The sequence below is a fragment of the Hydra vulgaris genome, chromosome 09, assembly GCF_038396675.1.
Source record: "Hydra vulgaris chromosome 09, alternate assembly HydraT2T_AEP".
In the NCBI taxonomy this organism is placed as follows: Eukaryota; Metazoa; Cnidaria; class Hydrozoa; order Anthoathecata; family Hydridae; genus Hydra; species Hydra vulgaris.
Window position 1 is genome coordinate 30,901,049 of NC_088928.1, and position 25,394 is coordinate 30,926,442.

Here is a 25,394-nt window from a genome sequence, read left to right on the forward strand (position 1 = left end):
GCTGTGGGCACACCTACCCTACCTGATAGGATTAGTTTAACATTATAACCAGAACTGCTAACTCTCAACAAATAGTGACACGCCTGCTGGTGAGATTATCATGTAAAAAAGCTATTTTTTTCAAACTTTTCAGTTTTCACTTGATATCACTTAAAATTGCTGTTACTTGAATCCATTATTTCCATTTAAAGTCACATTTCACAAACATAAAACATGACTTGTTGTCCTAAATACAATCAACATATTTACAGAAGTATCAATACAAAGGTTTTGCTTAAGCTGATAATTAGTTCAAGATTGAATCTTAATTTTTATATAAAATTATATAAAAATGAAAAATCATTTTATTACATTTTAACCAATTTCTTTTCTTGGTTTGGGGTCAAAACTATTTACAAAGCATCACAAAACATTACTTATGGTTGATCTAAGCACTTGTTCTAATAAAAATACATACATACATACATACAACATACATACATATATACATACATACATGCATGCATAAATACATACATACATGCATGCATAAATACATACATACATACATGCATAAATACATACATACATACAAACAAATAAACTACCTTTATATTCATTGCAGTCTTGTTTTTTTGCCTCCATTGATCTTAAAATAAATTGAGAAGATTCTAAAAGATTTTTTTCAATTATATGTGCTTTTACAAATGCTCTATATGCCCTGAAAAGTGAGATAAAAGCAGCAGGATTTCCATTGCAATGTATTATATTATTAAAAACAGTTTTTATCGAATCAAACATATCAAAATTGTTTTGAAAAGCAGCAATTGACTGTTTAAATTTGTCTATATTGTTTTGAATTTGGTCACATTGATCTAAACAAAAAAGAGAAAAAGTGCAAACAAATTGCCAAACTTTTCATTATTAAACACTTTATATTTAGAAAATGAACAGTTTAGAAATCTAACAGTTAATTAAAAGTGCATTTATAAAAGTTTTGCAAGTTGTAATTGGCATTCTTAGAAACATAAAAACCTAAAAATAAGGTAAAAACAAAAACAAATTCAGTTGCATTCTATGTTTCTTTGTGTAAATGCTAAGCTATTTTATCATATCAATCAGGGTGGCCACATACAATTTTTATAAGAAAAAGAGGATATTAGAGGATTTTAGAGGAAATTTTGCATTTAATTTAGAGGATTTTTTTTGCAAAACTACAAAATTTTGAACAGAAATAGAGGATTTTAGAAGAATTTTTTTTATAGGTTTAACATCCATGTTTCCACATAACTGGGGTTTTGGACAGGGGTCAACAAAGTCATTTTTTTTGTTAGATGATATAAATTTGCTAAAATTGATTTTTTACAACCGAATCCTAATTACAGATATTAAACAGTTTTGGAAACAATGAATTTTGAACATTATACATCAAGAATTGAAAAAAAAAAAGGGGGAAAGAGAAGATTTAATCATACTTTTAACTTTTTAGAGGATAATAGAGGATTTTAGAGGCGGTTTTTAAAAAAAGAGAACTTTAGAGGATTTTAAAGGAGCTGTTGCCAACCTGTCAACGCAAGCAATTAATGTTTCTAATATTATTATGGAAACAGCTAGAGAGTTAATGTTTTATATACTGAAATTGAAAACATATCAAAATAATATTCAAAAATACCTATAGGTAGAATTTTGTTGGCTTCTAAAATATAAACCCAACCATTAAGAAAATCAATTAAAGCAGGTACTTGACTTCCACCATAACCAACAACTTTGTATATCAGGTCATCGTTGATTAAAGAAACATTTGAAAAAGAATAAATTGTTAAACAATTGCCAGTTTTGTTTACAGAAGTATCTAAAAAATATATTTTTGTTCAACAATATTTAAAATGCAACACACAGATTTCGATCATAATACAAAATATCATAATACAAGTACCAAACTCACTAGCTCACAACAGTTACAGCAATTACTAATACTAATACTAAATACGTCATATATGGATGAATAAGTGCATGCATACCATACATCTATCTGATTTTCTTTTTCCTAGTGTCTTTTTATTTTATTTTAAAAAAATGCACCTAATCTTTGTAAGTTTCACTAGTAGATGTCAAGATTTTTTGCAAACAACTAGGTAGGTGGGTTTTTTTTGTTGAAAATGTCATGATATTTTATTGTGGCAAAATTTTATGAAAAATCAGAAATTATTATGGCAAATTATTTATTTTATATTAATTTTATATTAATTATTAATCATATATAAAATATATATTTTATAATAGTTATTAATTATATATAAAATATACATTTTATATTAGTTAACTAATTATTATAACTATCATTTATAAATTAATTATTATGGCAAAACTTTAAAAAAAATCAGAGAATACCAGTATTTAATGTTTAAATTTAGACTTTAAAAGAACAAGTAATATTCATAATATGTTTTGGAGCAATGGGGTCTGGAAGCTTTAAAATATGTTTTGGAGCAATGGGATCTGGAAGCTTAAAAATATGTTTTGGAGCAATGGGGCCTGGAAGCTTAAAAATATGTTTTAAGCCAATGGGCTCTGGAAGCTTAAAAATATGTTTTGGAGCAATGGGGTCTGGAAGCTTAAAAATATGTTTTGGAGCAATGGGGTCTGGAAGCTTAAAAATATGTTTTGGAGCAATGGGGTCTGGAAGCTTAAAAATATGTTTTGGAGCAATGGGTCTGGAAGCTTAAAAATATGTTTTGGAGCAATGGGGCCTGGAAGCTTAAAAATATGTTTTAAGCCAATGGGGTCTGGAAGCTTAAAAATATGTTTTGGAGCAATGGGGTCTGGAAGCTTAAAAATATGTTTTGGAGCAATGGGGTCTGGAAGCTTAAAAATATGTTTTGGAGCAATGGGGCCTGGAAGCTTAAAAATATGTTTTGGAGCAATGGGGTCTGGAAGCTTAAAAATATGTTTTGGAGCAATGGGGTCTGGAAGCTTAAAAATATGTTTTGGAGCAATGGGGTCTGGAAGCTTAAAAATATGTTTTAGAGCAATGGGGTCTGGAAGCTTAAAAATATGTTTTGGAGCAATGGGGTCTGGAAGCTTTAAAGTATATTTAATTAATTAATTAATTAGTAGTAACATACCCCTAATATTTTGAGTTGCACATAACTTTTACAATTTCAAGATTCAAAGTTATGAAAGAAAAAAATAAAAATAAAAGAGATTTCTAAAGATAAAGAATAGTAAGTATAACTTTTATTCATTTATTACTATAGGGAAAATTTTATTCATTTATTACTATAGGGAAAATTTTATTCATTTAATACTATAGGGAAAATTTTATTCATTTATTACTATGGGGAAAAGAATTTCTGAAAAAAAACCATTTAACTATTTACTTGGAAAATTAAAAATATTTTGAAAAATTTTTTTTATTAGAAGATTTCTATGAAAAAATATTTAAACAATCAAAAGCTTTTTGAAAAGAGATTTTTTAAAAAGAGATTTTGACTCAAAAATAATGAATGTTTGTTTTTATTGATTGGAATTTTGAAAATTTATTGATTGCAATATTGAAAATTTCAAATTTTCAATATTGCAATCAATAAATTCACTTATTTGTAAATATAAATATCAAAAAAATGTATCTATGATATGCTTTTTTTGCATAAATTTTTAAACATAAACTCTAATAAAACCTGACGAAAAAAATTGTTTTAGACCAGGCTAGTAACTGCTGCCAATTTGAACATTTTTACCAAGGTCAGGTTGAATAGTAAAGCCAAAAATATCTGAGAGATCCAGCTCGGATCAACAAACAACCAACAAAAATCCAGCAGCAGAACTCGCTCAAACTTAATACTTGTTGGAGAAATAATATCCACTGCATTGAACAAAAGCTAAAGACTAGCAGTTCTCTTTCCAGTATCTTAATAGACCAACATTTCTATTTGTATTTCAACATTTCTTTTGAAATGGATTTGAGTTAGTTGTTTGAATTGTGGTGCTGTTTTTTTGGCTGAATGCTGAATTGCTTCCTTGTGTTCATCTTTAAGTGAAAGCGGATTTTTGTTGAGATTTTCTGAGCAACACACCTTTTGAATGAGTTCAAGAAGTCATCTGGATTTGTTGAAAAAAAGTATTGAAAACAAATTTTTGGCAGTCTTTTAAAGTACAAACTTCAAAGTTGCATCCAGTTGGCAAAGGACTTCAGCTGCCAATTTGACTAGGTCAAGAGCAGAAATAATGTTGTATAAAATGTTTACTTTATTATTACTGCAAAACAAATGTAGAGAAAGTTTCTTGTACAGAACTTCTTGAACTGCCAAATACATTCCATAGGTGCAATAGGTTTGATGCTCAGTTGAAACTAATTTTCTAAACTTAAACATCATGAAAGTTGTATTCATAACTTAGCAGACAATGTGGGTTAAACATTGCTGTCGCAAATGTTCAACCCACATTCGGATACTTTTTCTGTGACAACTGCTGTAACATTTTTAGCCGACAGAGATACAAAAAACTTAGAAACGAGGTCGGCAATTTTTGGCAATCTAACTGCTGACCTAAAACACTTTTAGGTCAGCAGTTAGATTGGCATTGCCGAATGCCAGCCCTAACTTCCAGGGCTGTACCAATATAATTTTGCCGGTATATCAATAAAAGAATTTTACTAATTTACCTAGAAATTTTATTTCAGTAAAAACTCAACCCTAATACTTAGATCTTTATACAAACTTTAGTAGCAGAAGAGAGTTGTCAAAATTGGAACACCTAAAGAATAAATACTCTTTAACCAAAGAGGGTATGAAACTTAAAAGTATAAATATTAGTAATACAAACAGAAAACTCTACTTATACTTTTAGCATTATTATTGTTTTGGAAATAAACTGATTACACTCTTATTGGAAATAAGTTTCATTTTTTAAAGACACTATTTTATTCCAATCAAGGCAACCAGTTTCTTAAATTGGAATACTTTAATTCATTAATTAGAACAGCTTGTTTATTTTTTTAAATTACCTAGTAAAGTCAACAAAAATCAATTTAAAATTATTTTCATCTTTACAATTACAATTTATCTAAATCATTCAAAACTTTTAATAGAATTAAAATTGCCTAGGCAAAATAAAATTGTGCAAATAATAACTTGTACAAAAGCTTTAACTATGATGTTTTTAAGTAAATCACTAAATGATGTTTTTAACTAAATAAAGTTTCATTTTTGAAGTTTAAGATTTTAACTATTTGTTTTTAAATTGCGAACTATTTCTTTAACCCCCTGAACTATTTCTTTAACCCCTTGAATTTACTGAAGAAAAACTTTATAGTTCGGATGAAGGAAACTTTGGACAATTTTGTAGTATCACTGCAATATCACTGCAATATCATGCAACAATTTATAAGATTTATAAGGAAAAGTTTGTATTCTAAATCCAATTGCATTAAAAATAAAAAAGGCATTTAATCAAATAAGGCGTCGTTCCAATATTGATAACTATCCTCTATTTATATAGAGTAGTATTTGCCAAGAGAGAGGATGATAAGATGGATGTGTGGAGTGACTCTAAGAAGACAAGAAAATAAGCCATGACCTTAGATAGAGATTAGAAATAGTGAGTGTATCAAACGTTTGTCAAAAAAGATTAAGATGTTTCAGATATGTTGAGGAATGATTGATTGCAGATAATTTTGTGAAACGACATGTAGAGAGGTAGTAACTTCAAGAGAAAAAGGTAAAGGTAAGTGTGTTACATATGTTATGGACAAGCCTCAGTTAAGAAAGATGCTCGAAATTTAATATTAGAGAAACATTATAAATTAGGGAGGTTGATCATGATTGTCATGATAACCATGATGATCATTAAGTATTTTTAGGATGTTCATTAAGGCAGATTTCCATGGTGTGAATTATAATTGGAACTATAAAACTCAAACTATAATTGATTTTTTAGATAGCATGGTGATCAGAGAAAAAATGTTATTGATTAAAAGAATATTTTGTCTTAAAGATGTATTAATATTGATAAAATCCAAATTGAAAAAACTGAATTAAATAAAATGCACAGAAAAATTACAATTAACAATATTTTTAGTTAATTTCTTTTTAACTGTGATATATAATACATATAAACTTCTTTCAAATTTAACTTATGGGTAGAAAGCTTAGTAGTTAAGCTTACCACAAAATTGAGTAAAATTATAAAAGATGCAAAAAAAAGTATAACTTGGTTTCATGTTCTAAAGTTTAAATTTATATAAAATTTAAATTGGCATATTTCTACTGTTTAAAAATAGTTTTCATTGAATAAATAATTGTTCTTAATTGTAGATAACTAATTGTTTGAAAGTTGTTACATTTTTGTCTTATTAATTTACTTAGACTTTTGTTAATACCATTCACATTATTAATATCTTCACTAATGTCTTTAATTAATAAATCTATTTGTTCCTGGAGTGATAATTGTACTTTGTTATTATATTCTAATTCAGCTTCAGCATTAGAAAAATTATCATCATTCTTATCACTGACAAATTCCAAGCAAATGGAATACAATTTATTCAGCCCTAAATTGTACTCCAGTTTTATTAACTTCATGCTTTGGGGCAGAAAGAAAAATTAATAGCATCTTTCTAAGAACTTTTTCATTATAAATCTTGTAAAAATTTATACAGAGATACAATATTATTATCTCTTCTGATATTATCTCTTTCAATTTCTTCTTTTATTTTCTGTTAATATCTTCTTTTATTTCTTGACTTATTTCAAATTATAATTTTAATTTTTGTTTTTCTCAAATAATTTCTCAAGAAATGTGAAAGATAAAAACATAAAATTTCTCAAGAAATTTTTGAAAGAGAATTCTTGAGAACAAACACTAAAAATCATAGATTTATCTACTTAGCAATGTTTGTTATTGAATATACAATAAATTTATCTGCTTAGCAATGTGTGTTATTGAATTTACAATAGATTTATCTACTTAGCAATGTCTGTTATTGAATATACAATAAATTTATCTGCTTAGCAATGTGTGTTATTGAATTTACAATAGATTTATCTACTTAGCAATGTGTGTTATTGAATATACAATAGATTTATCTGCTTAGCAATGTTTGTTATTGAATATACAATAAATTTATCTGCTTAGCAATGTGTGTTATTGAATTTAAAATAGATTTATCTACTTAGCAATGTTTGTTATTGAATATACAATAGATTTATCGGCTTAGCAATGTTTGTTATTGAATTTAAAATAGATTTATCTACTTAGCAATGTTTGTTATTGAATATACAATAGATTTATCGGCTTAGCAATGTTTGTTATTGAATCAATAGATTTAAACTTAAGTTAAATAAAAATATTTGCTAAGAAATAAGCAAGAAGAAAAAAAGTTTCACTTTGTACTTTTCTGAGTTTTTTATTACAGTTAATAATAAAAGTAATATTATATCTTATTATTATTATATTTCATATATAATACATATCTTATTATTATTATATTTCATAATATACTTAACTTGCATTACTATTTTATTAATAATAAATTATCATAGTTTATTCTGATTATTATAAAGTATGTTTAAAACAAATATATAAATCTTAATATATATGTTTATAAATAGATATAAATCTGTGTGTTTATATAAATACATAAATTTCTTTTCTTAATAAAAATTATACATTTATATATGTATCCATATATACATACTTTTTATGCATTACGGTTTGCCAAAATTCTAAATATTTCTACTTTTATTTAAATGACTAAAGTGAATTTAATAATTGTAAATCACATGTAATTTGTTGATTAGGTTTCTTTTTAATTGTAATAATTTTTTATAGGTTTCTATTTGATTGTAATAATTTTTTATAGGTTTCTATTTGATTGTAATAATTTTTTATAGGTTTCTATTTGATTGTAATAACCTAATGAACTAAAAAAGTTTGTTTATTACTTTTTTTTGCATCAAATTTGTCATTATTAACGATTATTTTTTAAGAAATATAAAACACATACTATACAACATTTGCATAAATTACTACTTTTTAGGTCTAAAGATCTAATAAATACTAAAACAATTTTTTAAAATTGGAATAAAAATTTGCTTGAAGAAAGCATTTGTGTTGACTGCACAAGCTAACATCAAATTTACCAAGTAAATTTAGAAAGTTTGAGTGAATGAAAACTAAATGGTGAAGCTGTTTTTTTTTATTAAGATAAAAAAAAACAGCTTCACCATTTAGTTTTCATTTTTTCATATGAAAAATTTTTGTTAATTTTATGACGGATGTATGTTAGAATTAGGTTTTAAAATACTAATGTCATTGGTCACAATTAAATGTTATAAAGAAGTAGAAAGATGTTTCTTTAGTAGGAAACTGGATTTTTGACTGAAGTTAAACTGCTTAAAAATCATAAAAAAATAGTAAAAAAAAAGTTAATACAAAGTTTTATATAACCTAATGATGCAAAATTATGATGAAATGTAAATTTTGATAAATAAAAATGTAAATACCAAATTAATTAGGCAAAAAAATATGTAATAATGGTTGCTCACAATACCCCATTCTCCCCTATTAATTTGTAGTAAAATATTTATATAGGTGCATATAAAAAATAAAAGAGGGATTTTTATTAAAAATAATTTTGTAACTTTTGTTTTTAAATCATAGTACTTTTTGAAACCAAAAACAAATAATAATAAAAATTATCATTAAAACAAATAATCATATTACATTAATAATAATCATTATTACACAAAATATACATACAGTTTCCACATGGGAATATGTTGCATGACACATTTCTGTAATAAGTTATGTTATTAATTGTTAGAGATTGTAACTGCTGACCACTATCTCCACATATTGTAGAACAAAACCCAACATTTTGCCAAACTTTAAAAAAAAGTGAAAATATCATTAAGAATTAATATAAACATCATTAGAATGGAAAAAAACACTTAAATTATTAAATTGTGTAAAGAAATGTGTCATAATAGAAGACATAGTTCTTTCTCAAATGCTGAATTGAAAATGTTACATGAACAAATAAACAAAATGATGTAATGTTAAGTAATCTTAACCAATGTCGTAAAACTTGCCCAGATGTGGGGTTTGAGCCACAGATCTGTTGTTTCTGAGGCAAGTGGCCACTGCGCCACGGCTGCTTAACTATAGTATTTATAAAAAAGAGAAAGAGAAGCAATATAACGACAATGTGACTGTAATTAAAGTAATGTAATTAAAGTTGGAAGTTACTGGAAGAGAAAAGATGAAGATTGCAGAGCAAGATAACGATTGACAGACATCTTAAAGGATTGCAAATTATATGAATCAGGAAAGCAAGATGAAGGAAGCAAATTCCAAAGAACTGATGTTCGAAGAAAAAATCTAGACAAATAAAAGTTTTTGGAGCACTTAGGAACAGTCACAGAAAAAGGATGAGACTTAATTGAATGACGAGTAACACAAGAATGAATTTTATTAGATGGCAAAAGAGACACTAGCTCTTAAAAGCAGTGCTCATTATAGCATTTGTAGAAAAGAGAAAGAGAAGCAACATTATGACGATGTGATAATGGTTGAAGGTTGGCGGCAAGAGCAGGTCCAACTATGATTACAATGCGTTTTTGCACCTTGTTTAAAAGAGAAAGGGCATAATTCGAAGATTGGCTCCAGATATGGCAACAGTATTCCATACAAGGACAGATTTAAAATTTATAGAGATAAAGATTTATAGAGATAACCTGGAGTAAAAAAGTGGCAAGCACGATAAAGAGAGGCAACCTTAGCAGATATTAATTTTGCAATGGATTTGATATATGGTTTCCATGAAAGATTGGAAGTAAAATTAATCATAGAAGACTCATCGAATACATTAACATTCATAAATATAGAAAGATCTACATTGTTTTGATAGCGATTATCTGAAAAAAATTGAGTTTTATCTGAGTTAAAGTTCACCAGCCACTGTGAACTCTATGCTATGGCAGAAGTGAGACTCTTTTCAAGCTTAAATGCTTCCTCCGAGCAATCAGACAGTGTTGGCTTCTTATCATGACAAGAATAAATGGTAGCATCATCAGCGAACAATGCCACCTTAAATATGAAAATTTCTGGGAGATAGTTAATGTAAATTAAAAAGAGTATAGGGCCAATGCTAAAGCCTTAAGGAACCCTTGAAGTTACAGGAAATGAAGAGTGCTGTACATCGAAGGCATATTTTATACTACAATTGGTGAGAAATGATTCAATAATCTTAAAGATGTTACCTGATACACCGTAAGAAGTGAATTTATGGAGAAGAACAGCACGCCAAACTTTATCAAAGACTTCAGAAATGTCAAAAGCAATAGCTTTAACTTCTCCACATCTGTCTAATTTATGATAAAACCTATCGGCTATTACCGTTAACAAATCAGCAATAGAACGAGAAGATCGAAGTTATTAGATTCAAGATAAGAGATTATATGTTTGTTAATTAAAGATTTAAAAACATTGCTTATGATAGGAAAAAAACTAATGGAACAGTAATTAGATGAGTCAGATCGCTCTCAAGAATTTTTGAAAATAGTGATATCAGATCCCACTTTCCAGCAGGCTGGAAAACAAGACTCTAATAAGTAAGTGTTAAATAGTTTTAATAGTATAGATGACAGCTTTGGAGAACACTTCTGCAAGACTATAACAGGTATGTTGTCTGGACCAGCTGTAAAAGAGTCTAAGCAGCAAATCACTTTAGATACAAAAGCTGGAGTGATACAAATGTCAAGCTATGGATTAACCTGTTTTTGGGCTATATCAGGTAGGATGTGATTAGTGATATGGCTCCAGAATAAATAAATATTCCAGAAATAAGGCTCCAGAGACTTCTGAAGAATCTTTACAGTGTCTATAATAAGGGCATATCTGTTATTCCTCCTCTCTTGCATGGTTTAGATTTTGTTACCTCACCTTAAAATAAAACTGGATTGTTTGCTGAGAATTTTTCAGTAATCTCATTTCTTGATTCCCAGAGTCCCAGTTTGACTTTCTAAAACAAGATAATAGTTTTGGAAAAATCAAACCATGATCAGAAGCTCTTAAAGGTGAATGTGGAGAAACTAAGCACTGACATCAGAAACAAGATGTCGAGTAGAAAATATAAATGATTCAGATTGATATAAATGATTGGAACGCGAGTTGCAAAGTTGAATATTTGATAATGATAAAGGAAAAATAAAAAGGACGTGGTTAATTTTATTTAAAATAACATCGAAAAGAGTGCTGTCTTGAGATGAAGGAGAGCGATATAGAACAATGAGAAAGGTGATAGAGTGAACAACAAATGGCTGAATTCTTATGAATGTAAATGCCCAGGCCAAGCATGTGACTATTGGAGTCCTTACAAATTAAAGGAAGATATTGGAGTCATTACAAATTAAAGGAAGATAACCATCAACACAAGATCACAAGATGAGACAGCTGAATCCAAATTAGTCTCACAAAGAGCAAGTAGGTCTGGTGAACTTTGCAAGAGATAAGACTCTACAGAAAAAAAGTTACTTTGAAGACAAAATTTTTTGAATGTACACTTGATGTTAACTTCCACAGTTTATGTATGTAAATTTTGTTTTCCATGCTTTTCTGTGTGTAGTCAAATTAAATATGATCAAAAAAAGTGAAAAAAATAAAGAATTTCAGAACCCTTCTGAAGTCAGGACCCTGGCAGTACATCTAATTTGCATGTCATTAAATACACTTCCCTACAAACTTTTAATAAAAGGTTAAAAAAAGTTAAAAAATGAAATTAACCAAGTTAAATTTTTCAGTTTGAAAGAAGAAATTTAATTTAATCAAAAGCAAAAAATTCTGATAGATTCCATATAAGTACTCAGGCAGTTATTTGAATATTAAGAAGTAGTTGAACAAAGTTTGAATAAAGAACTTCTCACATATTTCTCAACTTAATAATTTCACTAAATGCCAAACTCACTATTTGAAAGAGTTTAAAAATAATTTAGGTTACAATGAATGTATTATTCTGGCAGATTTTCAAAAGTACAGTGACTATATTATATTAGCAGATTTTGCATTTTTATTCAGCAGAAGTCAATCTGTTTTTTAAAAAAATATTTAGTGGATGTCAATAAAATTTATTTCTTCTCTGATGGATGTTCATTAAAAAACTTTCTAAATCTATGCCACCTTAAAGAAGATTTCCTGATCACAGCCTAATAAGTATTTTTTGCAAGCAGATATGGGAAATTCCTCTGTGATGGTTTAAGTAATACCAGAAGAGGACAACAGCAAGAGCAAGTTTACAAAGACCATTAGAAAACCAAGTACTGACAGTTGACTATATGCTTATTTTTGTAAAGACAATATAAACACAGTTTATAAAATTGCCAAAGAAACAGTAATAGCAAGTCAACAACAATTAAATGAACAAAAATGCATAAAAAAGACTATAAGTTATCATTAATAGATGGCCATTTCTAATTTTGAAATTAGTATCAAAAAACAAGTGAGCATCACTGTGCAGTAATTTAAACTGTCAAAAGCAGCAGTAATTAATGTTGTGCTAAATCTAAAGTATTTTGTTGCATGTAAACACAATTCTGTTTGGTGGATAGGCATGATTCCAGAAATTGAAACTGCAAATGATATCCAAATAACGTTTATGTACCCTCATGGTTTACCTCAAAACTTCATTTGGCTATGAAGAGATGATGTCTGTTGGATACTATTATCCAATTTAATCAAATTAATCAATGTCCAACAACAAGAGTATAAAACATTGAAGTGAATGATTTTTTTTTAACTAATAAATGTTAATTTTTTGAGTTTAGAATTTTTATTTTTAAATTCTTTTTGTTTCTTGAATTTCTAATTATTCTTTATTTGCCTTGAAGTTACCTTATTGGTCTTTATTTATCTTATATTTATTTATTGGTCTTTATTTATCTTATATTTATTTATTGGCCTTTATTTATCTTATATTTATTTATTGGTCTTTATTTATCTTATATTTATTTATTGGTCTTTATTTATCTTATATTTATTTATTGGTCTTTATTTATCTTATATTTATTTATTGGTCTTTATTTATCTTATATTTATTTATTGGTCTTTATTTATCTTATATTTATTTATTGGTCTTTATTTATCTTATATTTATTTATTGGTCTTTATTTATCTTATATTTATTTATTGGTCTTTATTTATCTTATATTTATTGGTCTTTATTTATCTTATATTTATTGGTCTTTATTTATCTTATATTTATTGGTCTTTATTTATCTTATATTTATTTATTGGTCTTTATTTATCTTATATTTATTGGTCTTTATTTATCTTATAATTATTGGTCTTTATTTATCTTATATTTATTGGTCTTTATTTATCTTATATTTATTTATTGGTCTTTATTTATCTTATATTTATTGGTCTTTATTTATCTTATATTTATTGGTCTTTATTTATCTTATATTTATTGGTCTTTATTTATCTTATATTTATTTATTGGTCTTTATTTATCTTATATTTATTGGTCTTTATTTATCTTATATTTATTGGTCTTTATTTATCTTATATTTATTGGTCTTTATTTATCTTATATTTATTGGTCTTTATTTATCTTATATTTATTGGTCTTTATTTATCTTATATTTATTTATTGGTCTTTATTTATCTTATATTTATTTATTGGTCTTTATTAACCTTATATTTATTTATTGGTCTTTATTTATCTTATATTTATTGGTCTTTATTTATCTTATATTTATTTATTGGTCTTTATTTATCTTATATTTATTTATTTGTCATCTAGTTGCCATAGCTAATAAGTTTGATAAAAAATTCATGTTTTATTCTAATAATAAAAATAAGTACAATTGACAATGGATTTTATTTATGATTTAGAAAAGACTACTCTACAGTAATAAATCTAAATAAACAATTCAGGAAACTAAATCAGCACTTTTGTAATTCAACTTGCTATAGTAAAACAACAAATGTTTAAATTTTAGGTGTTGTGTTTACTTTAAAATGCTTTAAGTTGTTTCATCGTATTCCTTACTTCAAAATATATAAAGGTACATACTTTTAGCTTTGTATTGCTCACAAAACATATTTTTACTTCACTTCATAATTATATAAATTTTTTTAAATTGAAATAACTTTTAAAATAATTCTTTTAAACTCATTTTCTATTACTTTTCATAACACAGCATATTTGTTAAATACCTAGATCTAGTGAATCCAAATCCGGATTTCGGAATTCCGAAATTCCGTCATATTTTGAATTTTTAAAAATCCGGAATTCAAAAATGCAAATTCTGGATTTTTCGAATTTAGAATTTCGATTATTTAATTCTTATTTTGTTTTTGAAGTTATTTAGAACTGTTTTTATAAAAATTTCAAAAAAAACTTTTGTTTTGTTTTTATATTATGTATTTCTTCCGTTCTAAAAATTTTAATTTTTATTACTAAAAACGTTTTTCAACAACAAAGTTGTCATCCTCAGTAGTATAATACAACAGTTTTTAGTAATAAAAATTAAAATTTTTAAAACGGAATAAATACATAATATAAAAACAAAACAAAAGTTTTTTTTTTGAAATTTTTAGAATTTCGAATTTAGAAGAACTTTTACTATAGATGGCAGCATTGTGTACTTTCATTGTTATAAATTCAAAAAATTTAAATTTTAGTAGACTTAGGCTACTGCAAATGCATCAAAAAAATTTTTTAAATGAAATATTAACATTAAGAAATTAAATTGTATGCAGAGCAGACAAAGTAAGTCATTATATTAATTTTATGTTTCAAAAATTTTGTAGACTTACATTGTTATTGTTTTAAATCCCAACCCAAGTATGGTAGATAAATCTGAAGAAACTTTTGTGGACATTTCAAAAGAAAGCTCATCTAATTCAGTGTGGAAATATTTTCTACGAGGGAAAACAAATCAGGTGGCAAAATGCATGCAATGCAAGCAAGTTTTAAAGATATTGGGTGGATGTACAACTCCCATGCACACACATCTTCATTCTAAACATAACACAGTTTTGAACAAGCGAAAATTTGATGAAAATACAACAGCTTCTACATCTGACAGTAACGATAGTGTTGTGAGCACAACCAGAAAAACGAACACGATCATTGATTTTTTCAAGTCAAAAAAAGATGAAACTTTTCCTGCCGTAGTAGCTAGAATGATTGCTTCTGATGGTTTACCGTTTCGTGTTTTTTGTACGTCAAACGATTTAAGAAAATGTTTAACAATGCGTGGATTCGGTGATATTCCAAAATCACCCACCAGCATACAGAAAGTTGTAATGGATTATACTAAAAAAATTAAACAATTGCAAATTGCTGAAATTAATCAATTAAAAAAGAATTTATGCTTTAGTCTAACATTGGACGAGTGGACGTCCTCTCGAAATAGACGTTATATGAATGTTAACGTTCATGGGTCGAAAAATATCTGGAATTTGGATCTTTCTCGAATTAATGGTCAATTTGCGGCTGAAAATTGTGTAAAATTGTTAGAGGACAAGTTAGAATCATTTCAGTTAAATATAAGGAACGATATTTCGTGTATTGTAACTGATGGTGCTTCTATGATGCAAAAAGTGGGTAGATTATTACCATGTGAACAAATTTTGTGTTTTGCTCATGCAATTCAGATTGCAATTGTAAATGTGATCTACAAACAAACAGAGAAAGAGGTAGATGAAGATGATTATGAGAGTGTCCTAGATCTGGACTCTGATGAAGAAGATTTAAGTGATGATGAAGGAATGCAAGTGGGGACGAGAAATGAATGTGATGTAGAAATTACTGAAAAGTTTGCATTGCAAAATGTAATCATGAAAGTTCAGGTAATTGTTCAAATTTTTCGACGTTCCCCTTTAAAAAATGAAGTGTTGCAAAAACATGTGAAGGAAGATCATGGAAAGGAATTGCAGCTATTGCTTGATTCGAAGACTAGATGGAGTAGCCTGATGTCCATGTTAGAACGTTTTAATCTTTTGAAAAGTTCAATAAAAAAGGCAATAATTGATATCAAAGCAGATACATTTTTGAATGATTCAGAATGGAATATGATATCTAGAAATTTGAAGCCTGTAAAATTAGCTGTAGACGCGTTGTGCCGTGCTGATGCAAATTTACTTTCTGCGGATGCAACATTTACGTTTGTGTTAGAAAATTTTGATGAGAATGAAGAAATTGGCCGTGAAATGAAAAAAGAGTTTGAAGTTCAAATTAATCGAAGAAGAACTGTGGTATCCGATGTTCTTCAATATTTGCATAATGGGGGTAAAACCAAAATTCACAAGAACATTATGCGTCGCTCGAAAACTGAAATAACCAAAATTATCATATCCCTAATCCAAAGACTTAGTGGTGAAGTACCATTAGAAATAGACCCGACAGCCCTTTTTCCGCTGCAGGAGCATTTTTAACAAAAATTCGATCAAGGCTCAACGACAAAACATTGGATACTTTGTGCTTTTTAAGAAGCTTTTTCAAAAATCAAAATGAAAATTGAACTTTCATTTTGCAATTTTATTTATGTAGTTCAAAAATATTTTAATATGAAATATTTCCTTATTTTGTAATTTGTTTTAATTTTATTGTTTTGAACTAAATACATTTATGTTAAAAAATAATGTACTTTCTTTTCTTTATATTTTTTAAATTCTTCTATAATAATTCCGGAATTAAACCGGAATTCCGGATTTCATCTCCTGTAATTCCGAAAATCCGGAATTCAGTTTTTTACAAAAAAATGGATTCACTACCTAGATCCTTTTATAATATCTTTGCACAATATTCCATAGCCTGTCTTTGAAAGAATAAAAGTGTATACAGGTCATAATTTTAACTTGAACAATTACCTTGCTCTGAGGTATCTCTTCTTTTTCTTCGAAGCAAAATTTGTGAAAATTCAGATGTTGCTAAAAACATAAAATGGGTTTCATTTTTTAAACTTTATCCACACAAAAAAATTAAACTTTTATTGATTTAAAACTGCTTACGTAAGCAACCATGTTTAATGTTCATCTGAGGATTGCGGCATTCTCTATGACACATATTATCTCGTGATGTACATACTTCTAGGCTTTCAGGTTCTTGACAACTTGCAATATATTGACAATAATCAATGGCTAAAATATTTTTTTCAAAATAAAATTTCAAACAAATTGCAACCAAATCAATAGCAATTCTTAATTAAACATTATTTAAACTTATGTTGTGCAAAAAAACTTTATAGGTTTGAATAATGATTTATTGAAAAAAAAAAATTTTTAAGTTAAAATACTTTTTGTCAAACATATTGTCAATAAAATGAACATATTGTCAATGAAAAATTCACTGGACTCACTTTAAAATAAATCATGACATTATTGTCTAAAAAATGTCTATAAATGACCATAAAGACTAGATTTACCCAGCTAGTCACAAGTTAGTCACTAGGTTGGTTACATGATATTTTTCCAAAGATTGTTTGTTTATACCTAGAGTTTTACAACAAATGGTCAAAGCTAAAATATCAAATAAATATATCACAAAAAAGTGTAATAAAAAAAAAAAATTTTAAAGTTGGTGATACAAACTTTTTTGGAAAATGAATATTTTTTGATTATTAAAGAGTTTCAAGAACTAGTCACCTAACCAAGAACTCTGCAACACAGCGGAAGAGCATTTAACTAGGAAATTTACGCTGTCTTATCAATGTTGCATATATGGTCAGAGCAGGCATCCAACCTTGCAAGTGCTCTAACCCTATAATTGTTAGCTTTCATTACTGACAACTGTCAAAAATGAATAAAAAATGCTTTTGCTGGCACTTATAAATATTAAAATATTCATATAAAAATGCTATATTATTATCATTCCAAATCTGTTTTTTTATTTAAAGTTGTATAATAAATTATACTATACAAAAAACCTTTTTTAAAATTCAAATTTTTAAAGCTATAACTGTATGTAAATAATGTTTAAAGCTATAACTGTATGTAAATAATTTTGAAAAGAATTAAAAAATTCTACACATAATTTTCAATTAATTGTAGAATTTTAAAATTGATGAAGTGTAGAATTCTCAATTCTATACTTAAGCTTAAATCGTACAAAAAAAAATTAATTTTTTTCTGATATGATCTTAAAAAAAATCCTAACACAGGTAGTTTTATTAGAAAAAAACACAGACCATTTTTTTAGTGTACTAATTTCTGCTTACCACTACAGTAACCATTTTTATTTTCATAACCATCATCACAAACACATGTGTAACTGCCTTCAATGTTAACACATTTTGCATGAGACATTGAACCACATTCATTTATATTCATACATTCATCAATATCTGAAATATTTTCAATAAACACATTTAATAAACATTTTTATAACTAAGTATAAGTACTATAAAATGTTCCTAAAAAACATTTTACCTCTGCAAGTATACCCATCTCCTGAAAAGCCATCTTTGCATGAACAGCTGTAACTTCCCAATATATTTGTACATATAGCATGTCTGGAGCATGGTCGAATTGCAGATTGACATTCATTGATGTCTGTATTAAAAATATAATGTTTAAAGAAAATAATTACTAAATATATTTTATATGCAACTATGCTGTTAAAAATCTTATAATAAAAATAACAACAACATATAGTCAACATCTTAACATGTTTTTAATCAAATCACAAACCTTTTTAACTTTTCTGAATGCATGAAAAAAAAAGTTAAAGTTTATAATGGAAGGCAGCAACTTTAAACTTTGACCTAAAAATCTTGATCCATCAGAAAGAAGCAAAAGAGTTTTCAGTTTCCAAAAGCAAAATTTAAAAGATAATGTTGTTAGACAACAAAAAAGGCATCATGAAATACCCAGATGTGGTTAACAACATTAGTTTTTTTTTTCTCATGATGATGAGATCATTTGTGATGAGTTGTGATTAAGTATGTTATTATCGAAAAAAATTAATGCATGTCAAAAAAATTGATTTTGCATTACCTTAAGGATCTCTATACAACATTTAAGTTAAAGTACCTAGATCATAAAACCAGATCCTCTAAATTTTGCAGTCATTAGTCTAAATGGTGCATTCTTATTGGTCCAAAAGATACACATTCTGTTTGTGTACAATACACAAAAACTTTTAAGGCCTATAGAACTTAACATCAATTTCACATTTTTGTGAACAATACATAAAAATGTGAAATTGTACACATTATCGTCAAATCATTGAAATGATTGTCAGAGAACCAAAAGTTTCCATAATTCACAGCTGTCCTGGCATACAAGCTACAGCGAATTTTTTATAGCAGTATCTTATACAAAACAATCATTCAGAAAAGCAATGTAGAATACAGTGGATTTCAAACAGTGGACAACAGATAGAACTATTAACAATACAGCTTCTATTAAATTAATTTACAGAACTTTTGTGTTAAAACCTTGTTAATATTACTACTCATTTATTGCAAAATCACAACCAAGCTAACCAAAACATAATAAAAAGACAATTATTCTTAATGAAGCAATTTTGGTGGCAGGTATTGCAGATAATTACACTTTTGCATTATAAGAGAGGATACAGAGTTACCATTGGTGCAAGAAGCAGTGTATGCTTCATCCAAATATTAACCATTACATCACAGAGAAATTAGAGACAAATATTGTCTCCTTAAACAATGTTCTAATACTGTCATAAATTATTTAGTAAGATCATATTTGGCTACATCACTACTGATAAAATTTGTTTGTACAAAACAAACTTGCTGATAAATAGATATTTAGAACAACCACTGTTACTAGAAAAAAAGTTTCCATCAATTACTGTTTTCTCCTTCAATCATAAATTAAAAAAGGTATCTAATGATGATGATTTTGCTCTAACTTTTGATTTTCTCAATAAACAAAAATATGGCATTGCTCAGATTGATAATATTATGATATCCCAATACCTATTTTTTAAATACAACGAACTTTACTGGCTTGGTATGTTTTCTGATATTGATAAAGAGATTGTTGATTTGATTGTAAATTTTATGCATCCACATTATCCAAGTCAGTTGTATTACTCTCATGTACTTAATACATGGGAGGAAACATTTATTATTTTCAGAAATCTTTCCCACCCACCCCAAGCTTATGACCCCTTGTTTATTAATTTTTATCTTGTTATCAACAAAAAAAAAATCCCAAAAGTAAAAAAATAAGTGTAAACTGGCTTTAAAACTAAGAATATCTCTCTCTCTCTCTTTATATATATATATATATATATATATATATATATATATATATATATATATATATATATATATATATATATATATATATATATATATATATATATATATATATATATATATATATATATGTATATATATATATGTATAAGTATATATATATATACATATATATATATATATATATATATATATATATATATATATATATATATATGTATATATATATATATGTATATATATATATATACATATATATACATATATATATATATATATATATATATATATATATATATATATATATATATATATATATATATATATATATATATATGTATATATATATATATATATATGTATATATATATATACATATATATATATATATATATATATATATATATATATATATATATATATATATATATATATATATATCAACCCTCGGAATTAGGGTTGGCATTCAGCAATGCCTGACTTAAAAGAGGTCAGCAAAAAATCGCCAATCCCATTTCTATGCTTTATGTAAAAAATAAATTGTTTAAAATCATTAGATACCTCTAACAGCTTGAGGTCAGCAATAAATAGCTGATCTAATTTTTCAGTTATTATTTTGATCGGTCATTGATCAAAATAAAAAACATATCTTGATTTTAAACGACAAAAGCTTCATGTTTTGTTTGGTTTTTATAATCTCAAGTAATTTCAAAAAATTAAAACTTTTAAAAATAACTGTAACTAAAAGTGTTTTAAACAATTGTTTTTAACATATTTTTTTTGTTGGTAACATTTAGTATTTATTACTATTATTTTTTTTATAAACTAATTCACAACCAACAAGGTTGCAAGCAACCACTATTAAATTGGGAGTTACTAGAAAACAAAAAATAGTGCTAAAAAGTAAGAAAATGATCAACAGATGATTTGAAAAGTTGATGGTTGCATGAGTCAAGTAAACATGAAGATAGTTTTGAAGCATTGTAGTGTTGGAAAAAACTAGATGAATAAAAGTTTTAAGAGCATGTAAAAGGATGCAAATAGAACAAAAAGATCAAAAACTGTATTGATTGTCAGAGAGTAAATTGTTAGACTCAAGATGGGACAGAAATTTGTTGATTAAAGGCTCAAAGACTTCGCTAATAATAGAGCGAAGACTGATCAGACGATAGTTAAAGGGTCAAAGTGTTCTCTAGATTTTTTAAAAAATGGAACCACAAATACCATTTTCCATTAGGCAAGAAAAAAATTTAAGAAATATTTTGGACATGACAATTCATACAGCTCAACAAACACTTCACATCTTATTTACTGATTACAAACATTAGTTTTCACATCTTATTTACTGATAATTTACAAAGTTGTGTAAATATCTTAAAAATGAAATCGGTCTTAAAAAACTAACAAATAAACATAAAATGTATGTTTCATAAAGAACAAAAGCTTTGATATAAAAGAGGTGGAATAGTATTGTTGCAATGCCAGAAAGATTTCTCATAGATAAAACATGTATTTTAAAAGCAATTATCGATATAAAAGAAATTCTCAATATTTTCAAAGTAAAGTATGTGATAATGAATGCAATAACAATTTTTGCTACAACCAATAAAAGTTGAATTAGAAAAACTCAGTCAAAGTAATGCTTTTGACACAGAAGGTTTCGTTGATACAGAAGGAGTGATACTCATCTTAAAAGATTTGGGGGAGAAAAATAATTTTTTTTGCTAATAAACTGCTTTAATCTCTGCAACAAGGAATTGAAAAACACAGAATTATCAATTTAATTAGCTTATTAAAAATTTTAAATAATCCAATCATTTATAATTACAAAACAAATATCAATTCAAAATTAGTCTTATCCTATAAACACGCATTAAAAGCAGCAGCAAAAAAAATTATACCTGGTTATACATACTACAAATAATTCAGCAAATAATGGACTACGAGGAGGTCTTCAAAACCTTTGCAATTTAAAATATCTCATTAAAGAAATTACAATTTTTGAGGCATTTGGAAAGCCTAATGAAAGTTTAAACAGCATATATTCAGCATGGCTATCAATCCAACATCAATCAAATCAGAAAGAACTTTTTCTGTGGCGGGACTATTTATGGAGAAAATTCATTCACAATTAAGCGATAAACAAATTGATTCTTTATGCTTTTTAAATCAATCTTATAACTCAAAAAATAATTTAGATTATTGTGTTATATAAATTTATGCTTGTTTGTTTGTTGTATTTTAATTGTGATTTTAGATAAAAAATAAATAAAAATTAAGGCAGGATCCCGAGAAACCCCAGGATATAGAAATCTACACACAAGGAATCATGGGATGCAAAATTTACAAGAAATAGGAAATCCTAGTCAGCACCTCAAAAGAAGATGAAACTCTAATTGAACAACTTTCATCTTGTCAGTGAAAACTTCCAAATATTTCACTTTTATTATAAAAAAAGAATCATTTTTAAAATGGTAAAAAGTTTATCATTTGCATAATATTTGCTTATTCCAATTCTTTTCATGTTTTTTTTTTCATTTTTTATTTTTTTATTTAAGCAAATTTTTACTCTTTTTCAAACATTGATTTCTCATTTCAAATTTATTTTTTAATGAAATGTAACAAGCGACTAAAATTGCAACATTTTTAGTAACGAAATATCTAAATATTAAACATTGTTATGCAGAATAGATTATTGTATAATAAATAAATTATATCTATTTACTGTAATGTAAACTTTATTTGTAAAATATAAATATATATTGTTGATGAAAAGTTCTTTTCATCAATGACTTTTCACTTTAAAATGACTTTTTTTTTCTTTCAACATCTTCACTTCCAACAGGGCTTCAAGAATCCGCTATTAGAGTTGGAAATAACTGGAAGAAAAAAGATGAAGTTTTTAGAGCAAGATAACGATTAACAGATGACTTATAAGATTGCAAATTTTATGAATCAGGAAAACAAAATGAAGGAAGCAAATTCCAAAGGACTAATGTTTGAGGAAAAAAACTAGGAAAATAAGAGATTTTTCAACATTACAATAAATAAATATAATTTATTTATTATACAATATCACTCTGCATAACATATATTGAAAAACTGAGGTTTTTAGGAAAAACAAAATTCTGAACTGATGTTATGACTGAAAACTCACAACAATTACAAAAGAACCTCTATCCAAGTGAAAACTTCCTTCCAAACACATCATGGACATATAGCCCACACCCCACAAAATGGTCAATTTTCTATTTGTAAGATATACCAAGTTTCATTTCAAATTAGCATTCAGCAACTAAACCAAACAAGGCAACTAAAACCAACCAAAAAATTACATTAACTTTTATGTAATTTTTTGAGAAGTCTACTTAAATTATAAATGTTTTATAATTTAAGTAGACTTCTCAATCATCTCCTAACTGTACCTAAGTGAATAGAAAAAGTTCTAAATAATATTTTGTTGAATTAAAAAATATTGTTGATAATTTTCTCAGTCAATTTCATATCTAACAGGCATAATAAATAAATAGCATGATAACAACATTTTTATTGCATCTGTATTGCTCTTTCTGCTGGCTTGCTATCAATTTTTTTCTTTTTGAACTTAAATGATTTTAAAAGTACTTGTGATTAAAATTTTTAACTCATTTCTAATCCATTGGCTGATGATAATTTGCAGTATTGAGTATATTCCACTATGACCATGACCCTATATTTTAGAAAAAAACTTTTAGTCGTTGATCATTGTTCATTTTCTCTATTAACTTACATTTCATACTAATTCAGGATAACAAAAATTAGATACAGATAATCTAGGAATGTTGATGAGTTTGAGATCAGAGACAACTTAAAGGTAAACTTTAATTTGGTCTTTGTACATTTTAACTAGAAGAGCTACTTATATTTGTAGTCACAAACAACAGATTTTTGCTTTATAGAATAAGAAACAAGTCTGTCAGGGTTAGAAAAAACAAGACCAATTATTTGACAGCATTCTGAGAAAAAATGAAAATTTTTTTATTGAAATTTTTTCATTTTTTTTGTCGATGAACCCAGAAAGATTAAATTTGAGACTTCTAGTACAGTAAATAGAATAATTACAGTTGTTGTCTTTTTCTTTATTCTTGACCATTTAACCAAAAAACAGGGTTCAACAACTTTACATTGGTTTAACAACTTTAAATGCAACTATCACAAATTTAAGTTGGATAAGAATTTGTCAAACTTAATCAACAAAGTGTTTTTTTTTTGTCTTTATTGACACAACAGCATTTTGCTCATTTTGAAACCAAACATTTTTTTTGGTATCTTCTCTATTTACTTATTTAAACTTTTAAATTTATGCTATTTATTTTTTTAAACATTTAAAACACAACATCATCTTATGTTTTCTTTCTCACAATTTAGTTGTTTTTTTATTAATGAGAGGGCAGTTGTTTAAAGGTGAATTTCTTAATGGTGAAAAAAAAACAAAAAACTTTTAACTTTTTTTTTAACAATTTCAACAAAATTTTTGTCTTCTACTCATAAAGTTAATCATTCCTAATCGACATTCATTCTATGATTTAATCATTCCTAATCGACATTCATTCTATGATTTAATTAATTACTGCCTAATGTTGTCCACATAAACTATTTTAAAAGACTGTTTAAATAATCTTATTAAAAAAAGTTTTGGCATAACATAAATGATCTTGCGAGTAGGTGAAATTGCCATTTTGTAGATAAAATTCACATGGCATAACGCCTCTTATCAAGGCCTGTAATAGGTTCCTTAAACAGCAACAATAGTAGTACTTGTAGAAAAAATGATGTCTTTATCATTGCAGAGTAACTATGGTAGTATTTGTAGAAAAAAAGATATATTTATCATTGTAGTGTAACGATAATAGTATTTGTAGAAAAAAACAATGATACAACTACAAACTTGTCTTGATAAAAAGTTATTTTTTGATCACTTAAAAAACAGGAAGCTAACCTTAAATGTTATCTCCTTTCCCTGACAAAATTTGGTGGTTTACTGCTAACCTTTGTTGCAATAATGTTGATATTCCTTGATGAATTGAGACACTTGATAGTCTACTTTATTGATGAATGGAAACACTTGGTACTCTACTTTACTGATGAATGGAAACATTTGGTACTCTACTCTACTGATGAATGGAAACACTTGGT

The 25,394-nt window shown here is 26.7% G+C and overlaps 1 protein-coding gene across 1 annotated transcript in view; it reads right to left on the reverse strand.

Annotated features, from left to right (window-relative positions):
• Window positions 1-25,394, reverse strand: part of LOC100201180 (latent-transforming growth factor beta-binding protein 2) — a 45,720-nt gene that overhangs the window by 5,589 nt on the left and 14,737 nt on the right. The window contains exons 4-10 of the mRNA XM_065805304.1: window positions 18,415-18,537; window positions 18,204-18,329; window positions 16,999-17,127; window positions 16,858-16,917; window positions 8,740-8,865; window positions 1,652-1,831; window positions 588-854 (exon numbers count right to left, since the gene is read on the reverse strand). Coding sequence (XP_065661376.1) covers window positions 588-854; window positions 1,652-1,831; window positions 8,740-8,865; window positions 16,858-16,917; window positions 16,999-17,127; window positions 18,204-18,329; window positions 18,415-18,537 — 1,011 coding nt within the window. The remainder of the gene's footprint in view (window positions 1-587; window positions 855-1,651; window positions 1,832-8,739; window positions 8,866-16,857; window positions 16,918-16,998; window positions 17,128-18,203; window positions 18,330-18,414; window positions 18,538-25,394) is intronic.